Source organism: Sparus aurata, chromosome 3 (genome assembly GCF_900880675.1).
Source record: "Sparus aurata chromosome 3, fSpaAur1.1, whole genome shotgun sequence".
In the NCBI taxonomy this organism is placed as follows: Eukaryota; Metazoa; Chordata; class Actinopteri; order Spariformes; family Sparidae; genus Sparus; species Sparus aurata.
The window spans coordinates 27,651,435-27,665,845 of NC_044189.1; the positions used below are offsets into that span (position 1 = coordinate 27,651,435).

General features: G+C 42.0%; 1 protein-coding gene across 1 annotated transcript in view; it reads right to left on the reverse strand.

The window, feature by feature from the left end:
* arid1ab (AT-rich interactive domain 1Ab) overlaps positions 1–14,411 on the reverse strand; it is a 57,981-nt gene that overhangs the window by 25,197 nt on the left and 18,373 nt on the right. The window contains exons 2-4 of the mRNA XM_030411723.1: positions 8,546–8,767; positions 5,164–5,973; positions 3,876–3,992 (exon numbers count right to left, since the gene is read on the reverse strand). Coding sequence (XP_030267583.1) covers positions 3,876–3,992; positions 5,164–5,973; positions 8,546–8,767 — 1,149 coding nt within the window. The remainder of the gene's footprint in view (positions 1–3,875; positions 3,993–5,163; positions 5,974–8,545; positions 8,768–14,411) is intronic.

A 14,411-nucleotide genomic window follows, 5' to 3' on the forward strand; every position in this document is an offset into this window, starting at 1 on the left:
TGGGATTCAAACATGTTCTGAGGCAGAATAAAACAAATGCGTCTGTACAAATCACTGCAGATTCTTACAAAATAAACACCTTTCACAATCAAGTTAAACCCGTTGATCTGTAATCTGTACCCAACATATTTTAAATTATAGGAAAATACTCTTTTGTTTAAAATGATACAAATTGGTTCAAGATTAGACCACACCTAATCTCAGTCAATCACTGGAACAACTGCATCTTCTGTGTGTGGTGATGCACCAATGATTGTTTATTATTTATTTGTCATTTAACAAAGTATGATACTTGATGTACTACACAGTAAAGTTGTTTTTTTTGATGCACTTTTTATTTACAAAGACAATTAGCATTCTGGTGAGCGAAAAAACTACTAATCATGGCTGGGTTTAACACTGCTAATATGGTATATGTGGTACTTTTTAAATTTTTTTTTTACAATACCTACCAATTCCCTTAAAAAAAAAAGTGTCCTTTTCTTTAACAAAAGAAAATGCATTAGTATTTCATTTAGTTTTAAAACAAAAAAGTCATATAAGAACTCTCATAAAGTCTCATAAAATAGGCTAAAATGGCCCAAACTTTTTTTTTTTTATTTACGCTGAAGAATACATAAACATGACATAAGCTATCCAATCAGACACATTTTTTAAAGCATTTCTGGAGCGTTTTTTTGACTCCATGGTGGCACAGAACTGCTGCCACACTAACAAACATAAAATTCCACATTGATCTCCAAGACACACCTGTGTGGCTTCAAATTCAGGTGCTACACTTTATGTCTCGTTGCTCTCAGAGTCTATTTTTCTGACCATTAAGAGAGGCAGAGTGATGTGGACAGTGGATTCACTATGGGCTGACTTTGGTTAGAAAACAACTGGTTTATATGGTTAATTGTCTGTCCATGTTAAAACCGTTCCAAACAGCCACTTGGAAGGCAGAGTGAAATGTCATCCATCACATGAGCTTTAAAAAAGTTGCAGAAATTATTAGACATGTCCTCTCCAACAACAGTGTTACAAATGAGTAGAGCAGCTGTGGTTTCTGAACCTCTCTGACAGTCCAACAAGCAGCTCTGATGGAGAGTACGGGCACCTTACAGCCAAAGTGGGACAGAAAATGTTAATAAATTAATCAAATAAACTATTTTGGTCCATAAAATTTCTGTCATGCCTTTATTTAGAAGCTGTGATGTTTATATTAGAAGTCAGAGTCCAAGTGTGTTTTGAACAAAAAGATGCTTCAGTCGGGCAGCTGTCTTGTTATTTTAAAACTGCATTGTTACTTTAGGGTAAGCATGTGGACAAGAATTTGATGCCAATTTTTTATGTGTGACAGTCAAATTTCACGTGGTCCCATTAAAGGTACTGGGCTGCGACACTGAGACCTACTGCTAATTCAGAGTACATTGACAGGGTAAGGCTTGCTGAAGCTTAAATAGAGAAGGATCCTCTTCAAATTGTATTTCCACAAAAAAATTTCAGGAAATCATAAACATTTTGTGCAAGTCTGGTTTTTATAAAACAACTTCATTTCCAGGTACGACAGATACCCTGGTGCATATCTACTCATAACACCTGTAGGAGTCTATTCAGCTGTTTTGACACAGGCTGTCACACTTACACTCTCATGCTCTAATCTGCACAGTGTCATGTGCACTCCACAGGGGTGCAGAGAAGGCAGACGAAGAGAAAGGGGATCAGTTCATTTCTAACTTAGCTGGATTAAAGTCTCCCACAGCCAATCACAATGCACCGATAGGGAATCCCCGAGAAGTCGGAGAGAAATAAATAAAAATAGCCCTGGCCTGCCCGGCCCAGCCCGGCCAATGGCTGAGCCCGCAGAGAGATGTATAAATAAATAAGAGAAATAAATAAAAGAGGAGGGAAACACATCCTGAGGGCATCCCCTACTGGCATAGACAGCGCTGCCTCTCATCCCTCCCTCCCCTCTCAGCATCTCCCTCTCCAACCAATCACTCACACTATTTGAAGTTATTTGCTTGCACTCCCTCAATCCACCCCCCCATCCTCCTCCACTCGCCGCCGACTCCGCTCGCTCACTTTCATTCTCTCTCATTAATGATCTCATTTCTCACTCTCCTTCCCTGAGGCCCAGAATGAGGTTAGCTCCGCAGTCTGACCTATAAACACTGCCATGGAAACTGCAACGTGTTACAGCGAGACACCTCCTTAACGGGGAAGATATTGGGGGGGGGGGGGGGGTTCTCTCACCTTTATCTTAGCCAGAGGGCTATCAGGCGCCAGATTTGCTGCACTTTCAACAATCCTTTTCCTGGCAGAAATGTTTTTATGCCCTCTCAGAATTTGGTGTCATACAACCTACACTGCTAGAACACACTTTACTCACTCTAGGCACCTGCTTGTTGTTGTGTGCTTTGTGAATATTGAAGTCAGAGGCAGCCGAAAAGGGATCTAAATTCAAAGGATGGCAGTAGGAATGCTGGAGCTGTTTTTGATATTTAAGCTCAGTTACACTCCAAGTTTCTATCATTACTGTAAATAATATTCAGATAATGGGTAAAACTGTTTTTTTTTTTTTTTTTTTAAGCATATATACCAAATAGGAAAACAGTTCGTGTTGGCTAAAGTTGGAACTTTACAGACTTTAGTATCTGAATGTCAGTAATTTAGCAGACATGTCAACAGAAAGCAGTCAACAAACCTAGGAATCTACCGGCGTCAGCAGTCCAAAGTACTGAATATTGTCCTAGTCCAGTAAAGCATGCAATACCCACCATAGTTATAGCTCTGAAAAAACACAAAATGGCCATTACATTGCTCTGAAAAGATGGAGCAGCTAAATTTAAGAGTTTCCCCAGAAGTCTGATATTCGTCCCACATTTCTGTGCATTTTCCTTACTCAGTGAGACCAGTGCTGTTGTCGAACTAAAAGAATGTGTGTAACTATAACTTTTGTTAACTGTCTTTGCTGCAGGGTGATAATTGCTGGTGTTGGTTATGCGACAGTGAAATTGCAAAAATTAACTGCACAATGTTATTTTTTTAAGCTTTAAATCAAGCTATGTTTAATAGTTTGGGATATCGAAAAGGGTTATAGGCGGACAGCAGGTGCTAATTGTTCAGGGTGAAGGGAAGGAATCAATTCGCAGTTAACATTTAACCAGTGATATTGAAAGTCGCTGGTAGGTTTCAGACAACCAAAACTTAACTACTGAGTGGCTGGCAACTTTTGAGCATTTGCCTGTTAGTGGCTGGTATATGTTCACATCTTAAAAACATATTTCTACATCATTCTCATAAAGGGAGATATTTATAAGATGTTCCAAATTTATGAGGTCATAATGTTTGCATACAGTTATTCTGTGACCAACCATATAGCTTAAGTGCCAGATATGTTTCATATTGCTTTTTAGTGGACAAACATCGTAAAAATGTCTTCCTTTATCAATATTCAATTGAGAATCAGTTTGGAATCAAGATCATCATCACACATAACACCAGCAGTTCAATCCAAATCCATTGGCACTTTTCCTCCATACATGGCAAAATCAACTATTTTAATGAATCTAGGTGCAGCTCAAGAAATCCAGTATACAATCTATGTATTACTCAAACAGTATTACCATCAGTGTGTAGAGGAGGGGCAGAGAAGCTGGCTGTAATGATACTTGACGTTGGATGACTTTCAAGGGTACTTTTATCCCATGCTGGGTATCAAAATTTTGACAAATGAATGGGTCTACGAATTCAGAATCTGAGTCAAGTGCCGTATTCACTTTAATATCAAAAAGCTATTTGCAGTGCAACATTACTTGTCACTAGTCTTTTTCGGCCACTGCTGCAGGACAACATTGGACTTCAGTTATATAAAAAGATGGAGGACTCACCGGCAGACTAGATGGCCGGCCCTGCATGCTGTCTTCCTGACTGCTCTTGTTGGAGGCCATGGGCTGGTTGGAAGGAGGAGCACTGGACTGTGAGCTGAAGGAATCCTGGGAGAGTTCCTGAAGAAGAAGATCACACTATGGATTCCACACATGCAGAAAAATATACCAAAATCCAGCTTCTTGTTATTGCTCATCAACTCTTTGTTTGGCAGTTCATCCACTAACACACCAATACAAATAACAGATCTCCACAGGGGAGTGCTGTGCCAGGTGCAACTGTGATTGAATACTTACTGTATGACATGTCTGTGACACCACATGACACAGAAAATAATTTCTTACTGCACAGCTCTTTGCCATCCTTAATTCATCAAAGCAGTGTTTTTTTTTTTTTTTACACCAACAACCTAAATTGAACAGCAGAGCTTTGCTCCTGTGTAATGTTGGAGCTGTTGTGTTGTGTTATAAATCCTCCTGTCCTTACAATTCATTGAACAGACAAGAGCCTCTTTAATTAAGTAAATAATTAAACTTTAATTAAGCAACAAGTTAGCCCTTGATGGCTTACATCAAAGGTTCATTCAAACCCCCAGATAGCTACTCACAGAGTCTCACACATATTCACACCATTTTTGCACCAGGTATGTTAAGGAAAGCTAAGGACATATCATTCTATTAATTTTAACTGTCTGTTAAACAACTTCTGCCACTACAGTTCATCGTTTTATTGATTACTCAATTGAAAGAAAATGACTTGCCAATTATTCTGATAAGCGATTTTTTGTTTCAGTCATTTTGCAAGCTAAAATGTCAAAGATTTGCTAGTTCTAGCTTCTTAAATGTAAGGATTTGCTGCATTTCTTTGTCATAGTAAATGAGTCTTTCAGTTTTGGACTGGTGGTTGGACAAAAGAAAGCAATTGGAAGATGCCACTTTCGGCTCTGAAATATTGTAATAAGCACTTTTCACTTTCCTTTCTTGTTTTACATTTTACAGACTTAACGTTGAATCGATAATGAAAATTACCTTTAGTTGCAGCCCTATCCAGAAAAAAGTCAAATTTGACCAAAAGTCATAAACAAGTTGTGGACAGGAAGGTGTTTACTGTGAAGGAGCTGCAGACAGTTTATAAGGGCAGCTTGGACTGCATCTATACAGCACGCATAAAGAGCATGTGTCAGCTCAGCAATCTCCTGCTGCAAACAGTAATGGAAACACAAACAGGCCCGACACAGCACATCACAGTATAAATAAAGTGTGTTAACAGAGTTCTGTGTAGTGTTATTACCTGTGGAGGAGGTGGGAACCTCTGATATGGTGACTGCTGTTGCTGCTGCGGTGGCTGCTGCTGTTGCAAAGGGGGTGTCTGGGAGTAAGGTGATGGTTGACCCTGCTGGCCATGACCTGGAGGTTGCTGGGTTTGAGGAGGTGGACCTCCTGGTTGTTGTTGTTGTTGTTGTTGTTGTTGTTGTTGTTGTTGTTGTTGTTGTTGTTGCTGCTGCTGCTGTTGTTGCTGCTGTTGTTGCGGGGGCCCTTGCTGCTGCTGCGGTTGCTGCTGCTGAGGGGTTTGCTGCTGTGGTGGCTGCCCTGATCCTGTGGGTTGTGGGTAGCCTGGCTGGCCCTGCGGGCCCTGCTGACTTTGAGGACCTGGTCCCTGCTGCTGCTGCTGCTGCTGCTGCTGCTGCTGCTGTGGAGGGACGTAGGGTGGCTGTCCTGGCTGAGACTGTGGGGGCTGGTTATAGGGAGGCTGACCTGGAGTAGGGCCATGGGGACCTTGGGATTGTTGGTAGGGCGGTCCTGACTGCCCGTGTTGGCCAGGAGGCTGTGAAGGGTGGCCCTGCTGGGGATAGGGGGTTCCAGAGGTGCCCTGGGGTTGGCCCGCGTATGGAGGCTGCTGCTGCTGCTGCTGCTGCGGCTGCTGCGGCTGCTGCTGTGGCTGCTGCTGCGGCTGCTGCTGCTGCGGCTGCTGCTGTGGCTGCTGCGGCTGCTGCTGTGGCTGCTGCTGCTGGCCAGGGTGAGGAGGGGGGCCGTGTTGACCATAGTAACTCTGGCTCTGCTGGCTGTAGCCACCTGGCCCCTGTTGTCCATAGGCTGACATCTAGACAGAAAGACAATGATTGGTTAGGTCTACAATAGCTTTAAGTGGGGGGAAACTCTCAGATATGCGATTAAATACAATTGAGCACATCTGAACTATTTGTGAACATAAACAGCTTTATTCAATTGAACTTAATTTTTTTACACAGGTTTACTATTCAGAGCCTCTCTGTGGAATATAAATCACCAACCGAATAATGCCGATGCACTGACAGAATCCTTTCTAAAGCTGTAGAAATATATAAAAATAACCAAATATTCACAGTCAACTCTTTGATTTTTTTTTTTTTTTATCATTCATTCTCAGCAGAGTAATCAGAGCATCTCTTCATCTTTCCCACAGATTAAAAGGGAAAGACAACTGTGTGTCTGTGAGAGAGAGGAGTGTGTTCCTTGCAATAAACTGATCAGCCAAAGCACATAAGAAAAACCATCTAAGTGCTCAGCCGTGTATCGCTTTAAATTACAGCCGTGAAAATAAAAATTGAGTTTTGACTTCATCTCCTTGAACTTCAATATGAGGCTTTTTTCATATTCTACCCGATCCTGCGTGCAGAGAGCCTTTCAATACAGCATTTTCGTTTCATTACCCTCAAGGAGCATGGAAGGAGAAAACCCTGACCTTGTGAGGAAGCACAGTAATAAAAACGAGAGGAGAAGAATAAAGGCCATGTATTGTTTTGGGAGGCTTCTCAGCTACTTGAGAATTCAAAGAAAATAAGAGATAGTAAAGAATTGCCACATTTAAAACAACATGAAGTGGCTATATTGTATCTGTCTGACAAAGGGAGGGAAGCCGTTTTCTTCTCTGCAGGGCACTTATCGAGTCCATGGTCAGCCACCAGGCAGGACTGTATGAGATAATCGCACCACACAATGGGCACAAGACCACAGACAGCGGACGTGGAAGAAAAGGCTTCACTCTACGGGATTTCCCTGCATGCATTTCTCTGTTAAGACCGACTGCCTGAGTGGGAGAGTTCAAGAAGAGTCTTATTCCTCGCTATGTGTAAGTAGCTATGACAAACTGGATGTTTGCTGTTTTCAATTGGACGACACTGTCAGAAAACGCTGCCCACTGTGCGCATACACACAACTTGAATTTTCCTCAATTTTTGCTTTCAAGCATGAAAATAAACCAGACAGTGAAAAAATTATGGATTGCCCTCTGAGTCTGTTCCTGTCAGAGCTTTTCTCTTTGGTGCAGCTTTGGACAAGAATTGGTTTCTTTCCATTAACTTTTGTTGGGCAGATCATTTATGATCATCATCATCATCATTTATAGCTGCAATGATGAATCGATCAAATCAAATGCCAGCTATTTGGATTATCAATTAATCGCTTCAGGAAAAGTTAAGACGCGCTCTGTTGGAAAGTAACAAAACAGATTTTTAAAAATTAATCTATACATAACATTTAAAAAAGTGTGGTTGTCTTAAGGATTTTTTGTGGGACTATTTCTTGGCCAGGAGCAACACCTTTGGATAGAGGCAGGTTAGCCACACGCCCCTGCTTTTAATGCATTGCAAAACTAGGGCCATGAGTGGTTAAGTGCAGCAACATACAGTTTTACTTCTTTTAAGTATCAGCCCTACCTGTTCAGATTGGACAGATATTACATATCCGATTCATGATTATTCACTATGAACCGAAATGTCCCTGCATCTGACCTCAAACGAGTCCTCCTCATAGGGTAAGATTATCTTCAGTATGCTTCCTTTTCCACCATTGCTGTAACAGACCAAACAAACGCTCCTCTACATCTCATGAAAGGTATGTAAAATGTACAAGTCCTCTATGTAAAATGATTAACTTGTGGTCCAGACATCAAACCACATGCTGCTTAATGGTTAAGGACCACAAATACTCAAAATGGCACTATTATATGTTCACTCCTTAGACAGAAGGCGTTTCATCTTTAATCATTTATTGGTTTTGACGATTCACTAACAGATATGTGGCTTGGGCCTCTGCCCATCATTTTCTCAGCCAAGCCAGCAGCACCACAGGTTGTGGTCGTGGTTTGGAGTTTCTTTTCAAAAAACACAATGCTACCCTCTCTGACGTTTACTGTTTATATGCGCCAACCTCCCATTCCCAACAGCAGCTTTTTCTCTGAGTTCACATCCATGAGACAGTGACTTAATGTTTGGTGATTTCAACACTCATGTTGATGATTGCTCAGATAGGTTTGACTTTAACTTTGAACTGTGGTCTACATGTCTCTGGACCCAGACAAAGTCCCAGTCACATGCTGCACTTTAACCTTGCTCCATTTTGAAGATTCCCACATCTCTCATTGTAATTGCATTGTCCTAAATACAGATTAGGAAAAAAAGAGTTTGTTGTCAATCTTTATTTAAAGGAAACCTAAAAAAGGAAAAGGAAAGTTGAAAAAAACCTACACCAGCTTCTGATCACAACACTGTTCCAGGTGGTGCAACTAAATTCACTGGATTTAAGCTTTTATTGAATACTATGGGTAGAAATTCCTTTAATCAAAAATCACATATGGCCTCAATTGTAACTTCAGAGACATTCAAAGTCACAATGAAGAGTCAATAACGACTGACCTGCTGTCCGTACTGCATGCTGCCCATAGTGCCTGGTGTTCTGCTCTGCATCCCCATAGGATACCTCTGAGGGCCTGGAGGTCCGTAGCCCTGCCCTGGGTAAGAACCTCCATGCTGGGGTCCAGGCCCTGTGGGAGGCCCTTGCTGCTGCTGAGAGTAGGGGTTGGGTCCTCCATATGGCTGGCTACGCATCTTCCCTACCTGGTCCATTGGGCTTGGAGGCTGGAGGACACACAGAGAGAATGTTTCAATTAGATGACATAGTGGATGGATGGATGGATGGCGTGGTAGTTCTGGCATCAAAATTCTCTGGAAAAGGTTTGACTTACGAAATAATTGCCTGTCATTCACTCATGGGTTTGGGGTTGATGGTTATGGTGTGTCTACCGTGCAGTCACACACCCTAACAAGCTATAACAAGCATAATGATGCAACTGATTGTTCAAAATCCAGTGATGTGACAGTTCAAATATAGTCTGAGCTATTTTGGAACCTTTCAGTGGGTTTTCTTGACAAAGCATTACTCAGCAATGAGCACAAATGATAACTCCACCATTGCAATGCATCATCTCATAAACCAGTCACAGTATAATCAAGCAGATATAGAACAAAAAGCAGGAGGGGGAGGGAAAAACAGTAGTGGATTTACTTTCCTACTAGAAAGGGAAAAATTGGCCATGAATGAATGAATGAGCCCACTATATCCGCCAGGAGCGTTTCCCTGCCCAGGAGATCATTGTGCCAGTGGGTGGATACTGTTACGGCGGAGACGTCGGGGAGGGTTTCTATGAAAATAAGCTTAAGGAAGTGGAAGTGTCTGCGGTGGCTGGAGCTGGGCCCACCCCTCAGCTGGAGCCACGTCAGGACGGAGGCCGGGGTGGCGGCGGTGGTGGCGGGGGCTGACCTTGGCCGGCTTGGACGCGGGGAGATCCACATGGCCCAGGCAGGCAATGTTACTAGGCCAGACAGCCTTTTCTGGCTGGAGATCCAGGGAGGGAAACGGAGGAAGAGAAGGGGGGGCTTGTAATGAGGTAGCCTCGCCTGTCAACAGCTGGAGCCAAGGTCATAAAGTGTCTGATGCTGTGTTTGTGTACATAAGAGATGAGCCTGGTGGAATCCCCCCAAACACAACACACCTCCAGTGCAACGAAAAATAAATACAATTTAAAAAATGGAATTCCAGTGAACTATAAATGAGCTGGTCATCCCCTAAATATCTGAAAAACTACATTCACACCAGGGCCTGTGTGAGTAGCCGCCTGGTTGGCTCAATCCAGTGCCATCAACTCATCATACCGCTGGCAGCCCCTGTGTGTTCCCATCAAACCCACTGCAGCAGCGTCTGAAAGTACGAGCCACAATGGGGGCTTTGAAGTAGCAACACCTCCTGGCCTGCTGACCTCAGGCAGCAGACACAAAGCTTTCATTGCTTCCCACGGTTATTAATCTGTGTGTGTGTGTTTTTCCTCCCCCAAAAACCTCTTTTCCTTGGTTAAGGGAGACAACCACCGAGGCTATTTATAGCCAGCGAGACGGAGAGGGCAGTCTGCCGAAAATGTAACAGGTCCCAGCTGCACTGCTGTTTGAACCTGGGCCAGGCCTTGCTCTTCCTGGGTTTTAATAAAGCAGCAGGCTTTGGCACTCTATGAATGACAGAGCTGCAATGAGAAAGACGAGGTCAGGTGGGGGGTGCCTCAGCAGGAGACTGGTGTGTGTGTGATAATATGTGTATGTGTGTGTGTGTGTTGGGGGGATTCTGTAGGTGTAGCGTGGGTGGGTGGGTGGGTGGGTGTGTTGGGGGGGAATCAACAGGCTGTCAGGATGGTCAACCAACATTACCCAAGATAACATATTCCATTCCAGGTTTTCCCTCTAGCCTCCCCCAGGCCACACTCTCCTGAGCTCTTCCAGGTTCAGGAGAGTTTGTATGTGTGTTATGTTTTGTGTGTGTGTGGAGGAAGGGAGGGGAGGAGGAGGCGGGGAGGGTGTTACTACGCTCCCCAGGGTCATTACCGACTGCACCATGGGGGGAAGAGGCAACAGGTCCTGGTAGGCGCTCTCCTATGACCTCTAATGCACTTTTAACCCCAGTCTGGTCTGCCAGGACGGACAGCATACCTCCCCCACCCCCCACCTGACGCTATGATGATGCGCAGCACACACTGCTCAGACTAAAGATGACTAGCGGAAAATACTGAAGCTAGCACCACCTTCGATCCACTGCAGACAAGTGGGTTTGTCCAATTATGGCAAATAATAAAAAATCTTCACATTTCCACTAACAAAGCTGGAGAGACTTCTTACACGAGACAGAAATATGCTGTAGCTCTTTCCTAATGAGCTGCTTAAGCAGTTAGACAGAGGCTCCTGTATCATTCGTAAAGTGTGCCACCGAGGCCTGAATCACCTGCTAACGTCCTCCAATCCACAAGAAAAATGACTAGTATGCTAACAAACTACAGAGCAGCAACACTAAAGGTAAAATCTATTTCTCATTTAGACAAAATCTCCCAGCAATGACCAAGGCCATAAAACAATCAACCTTCTTCCTCACCGATTTCGGTCGATATTCTGCTGGCGGTGAGAATATTTCTACACCAGCTTGTGTACCCGCTTTTCCATTAAGGACGCTGACAGCTCAGGCCACGGCTCAGCAGGGAGAGAGAGCTGGAAAAGTACAGCTCAACTACAATCAGGGTTTCCAGCTCCCTGAGCCACGTGGAGCATCAGTGCTGACGTCCTCAAAACAAAACATGTGTTGGTCTCTCTTCCTCTCTCATGTTTCATTTAACAGCCACTTTGAAGATGGAGATAGTGGTCATTTAACCAGGTGATCAGGTAGCAGAGATAAGTGTTCACAAGTGTTAGACCAACATGTACCTTATAGAAATCTAAACTGTATTTTAAATGGAGCAGCTGACAATTCTGTGTAAACATATAATCACAAAATAATGTGATGTAGCAATATGAACATATTTTGCTAATTTCCATGCAAAAACATTAAAACAAACTGTAATAATTCAGCGTTTCCTCTGGGAGAACATAATGAAAAGCCAATGGGGAACAAAACTAGTTTAAATAAAACTATTAAAGGAGAACTTCGGCCGTTTTTAACCCATATCCCTGTTGATCGAGGTTAGGTTGTTACCGAGTGCTGTCATTAGGAAAAATAACGTGAACATTTGACACAATATTTATCAGTATCAGAACGGCAGCTAAAGCGAACCTATGGGGGCAGACATAACCGAAAGTGAAACTTAAGGATGTCTGCCACAATAGGTTCGCTTTAGCTGCATTCCTAAAATCTGGTCAATAATGTGCAAAAACTTCACATTATTTTTCCTATTGACAGCACTCGGTAATCTCGATCAACAGGGATATGGGTTAAAAACGGCCAAAGCTCTCTTTTAAGATCATGATGATGTGACATTTGTTGGCATTTCTACCAAACAGACATGTTTTCTTACATCTAGAGAATAAGATTTGTAGGCCAGGGCATCTCTGCAGCAGTACAGTACTTCACTGTAACGCTGTTTTGTCACACATTTTACCTTTATTTAAACACTGCAATCGCAATATATCCAAACTGTATACTGTATTGCCGTATTGAGATTTGCACAGTTCAAGATATGTTAAAAAGATGTATTATTTTGGATAGTAGTGTCTTGAGCTGCACATTTCATTTAGTTGGTTTAACAGATCCTTTGAGATGACCCTAGCGTAATAAAATATGGGTCTTCTTTAATATAATGCTGGAACAATTCGCCAACATGTGAAACCTATATAATAAATTTAGATAATGAATACTTGAGGACAAACTTATCAACTACGAGCTTGCTTCTTGTCTTGTTTTATATCAATGTAACTTGAATATGTTTGCGATCTGAAGACGTCACACTGGGTTCTAGAAAAATCAAGCATTCTTTTTCGGGCCAATTATTTCAATGATTAATCAATTAGTCAAAAAATGTCAGCGAATTGTTAAAAAGTGTCCTCACAATTTCCCCGAAGTGACGCCCTTAGATTGCTTCTTTTCCTCAGCTAATAGTCCTAAAACCAGAGACTCTCAGTTGACTGTAATAAATGACAAAGAAAAGCAGCAAATCCTTACATTTAAGAAACTGGAAACTGTTGCTTGAAAAATTACTCAAACAATTAATCAAGTAATTGGTTCGATTATATTGGTTAATAGTTTTAATCAAGAAGAACTAGAGCTGACCATTATGGCCTTGAATGAATATTTATTATTACTATTAATATTACTAATTTTAGATAGATACACACTATAAATCACAGACTTTTTGATTCTCACCAAAAACACTCCATTAATGCTAGGGCTGGGCACCAAATATCATGATGTTTGTAACCTTTTATTGCAATACTGACATTGAAAGAATATTCTAATATTCTACAAATATTAACACAATGAGATTTTTGCTCAATAATCATCAGTAATGTCAATATAATGACTAAGCCGTTAAAGGCAAATATTAGAAAATGTAGAACTGTCTGGTAAGTAAAATGACATCACTTTACTGTACTGAGACTTTTAAACCAGGAAAACACAACATTTATGCCACTTCATAGTATACAATGTACAGCTCAGCCCAAAGAGGAATAATCCTTAAAGTTATGGGCACACCTACTTTTTTTTGCAAGCTTCATCAATGAAACTACAATTTTCAAACCGGAGCTGTGGTAAATAAATCTGCAAAACCATGCTGATTCATGCACAACAAATGGCTTTGACTTCTGCCTAAACCACACATCATGCAATTACATTCAGTACATGTCATAATGGCTTAAAGTATGTGTCTGCAGCCTGGTATGTATCTGGGGAATCCACGATGTTAAACCTGCTGGAGATGTCTTGTTTTTTTTGTTTTTTTTTACTCCTCCACCTCATTCGATCATGTTAACACATCTGTGTGCTGCACACTGGAAGAGAGCTGTGGCCAGTCTGCTGCTCGGCCCTTCATTGATCTGTTTACCAGCATTTTCCTCCTCGCATTGCTTAAGTTGTTCACATCTGACACACTATTATACATCCTCCAAGATCCCAGAGAGCTTTGGCTGAGGCCTTTGTGAGTGTATGTGTGAGTGTGCGTGCTTTAACCACACTACACAGCCTCTACTGCATCTTTGTGTATAGAGGTCAGTGCCAGCCATAAAAGGCTCTGTTCCTCTTTCTCTTAGTTATAGAATGAGTGGCTCTTTAGACGCCGACACCAAGGCTCGAGCACTGCTGCTGTTGAGTAAAGACCTTGAGCATCTGAATTTATTTTCCCACGTTTTAGAGTCTGAGTTGAGAATTTCATCATAGCCAAACTATGATTAAGACTAGTATTACTTTAAATATTACATGCACAAGGCTGAGAAAAAATGCCAGAGGGAACAACGTGCGTAGGCACTTAAAATTTGATCTTTTTAAATCGAGTACGTATTTCAAGGTAAAATAACATGCAAGCCAAAATGTTACATTAAATATGAAGACTCTGTAGATTTTCCCACATTGATAAAACTAAAATGGTCAAACTTTTTAAAAAGGTTGTTCACTGTTCAGGGTCTGACACTAAAGGTGAGTGTTGTTTGTTTCTGATGTGCCAGAGGAAAACATTGTGGTTTGGAGGGTGGGAGGGCAAGCTAGACACGGTGGAAAGACGAACAGGTATGCAACACTACTGAGTAGATACTAAGTTTGAGTCCTGGTACTTTGAAACACAAATTACTACAATAACTGACCTGCCAACTGCCACATGCTGGTTAAGTTTGATCCAATATGTAGAGTTAAGGTTATGGGCTAAAAATCTGCAGGACGTCATTTAACATCCCCATCCCCACATACATGTTTAAGTCGTCTCAGTCC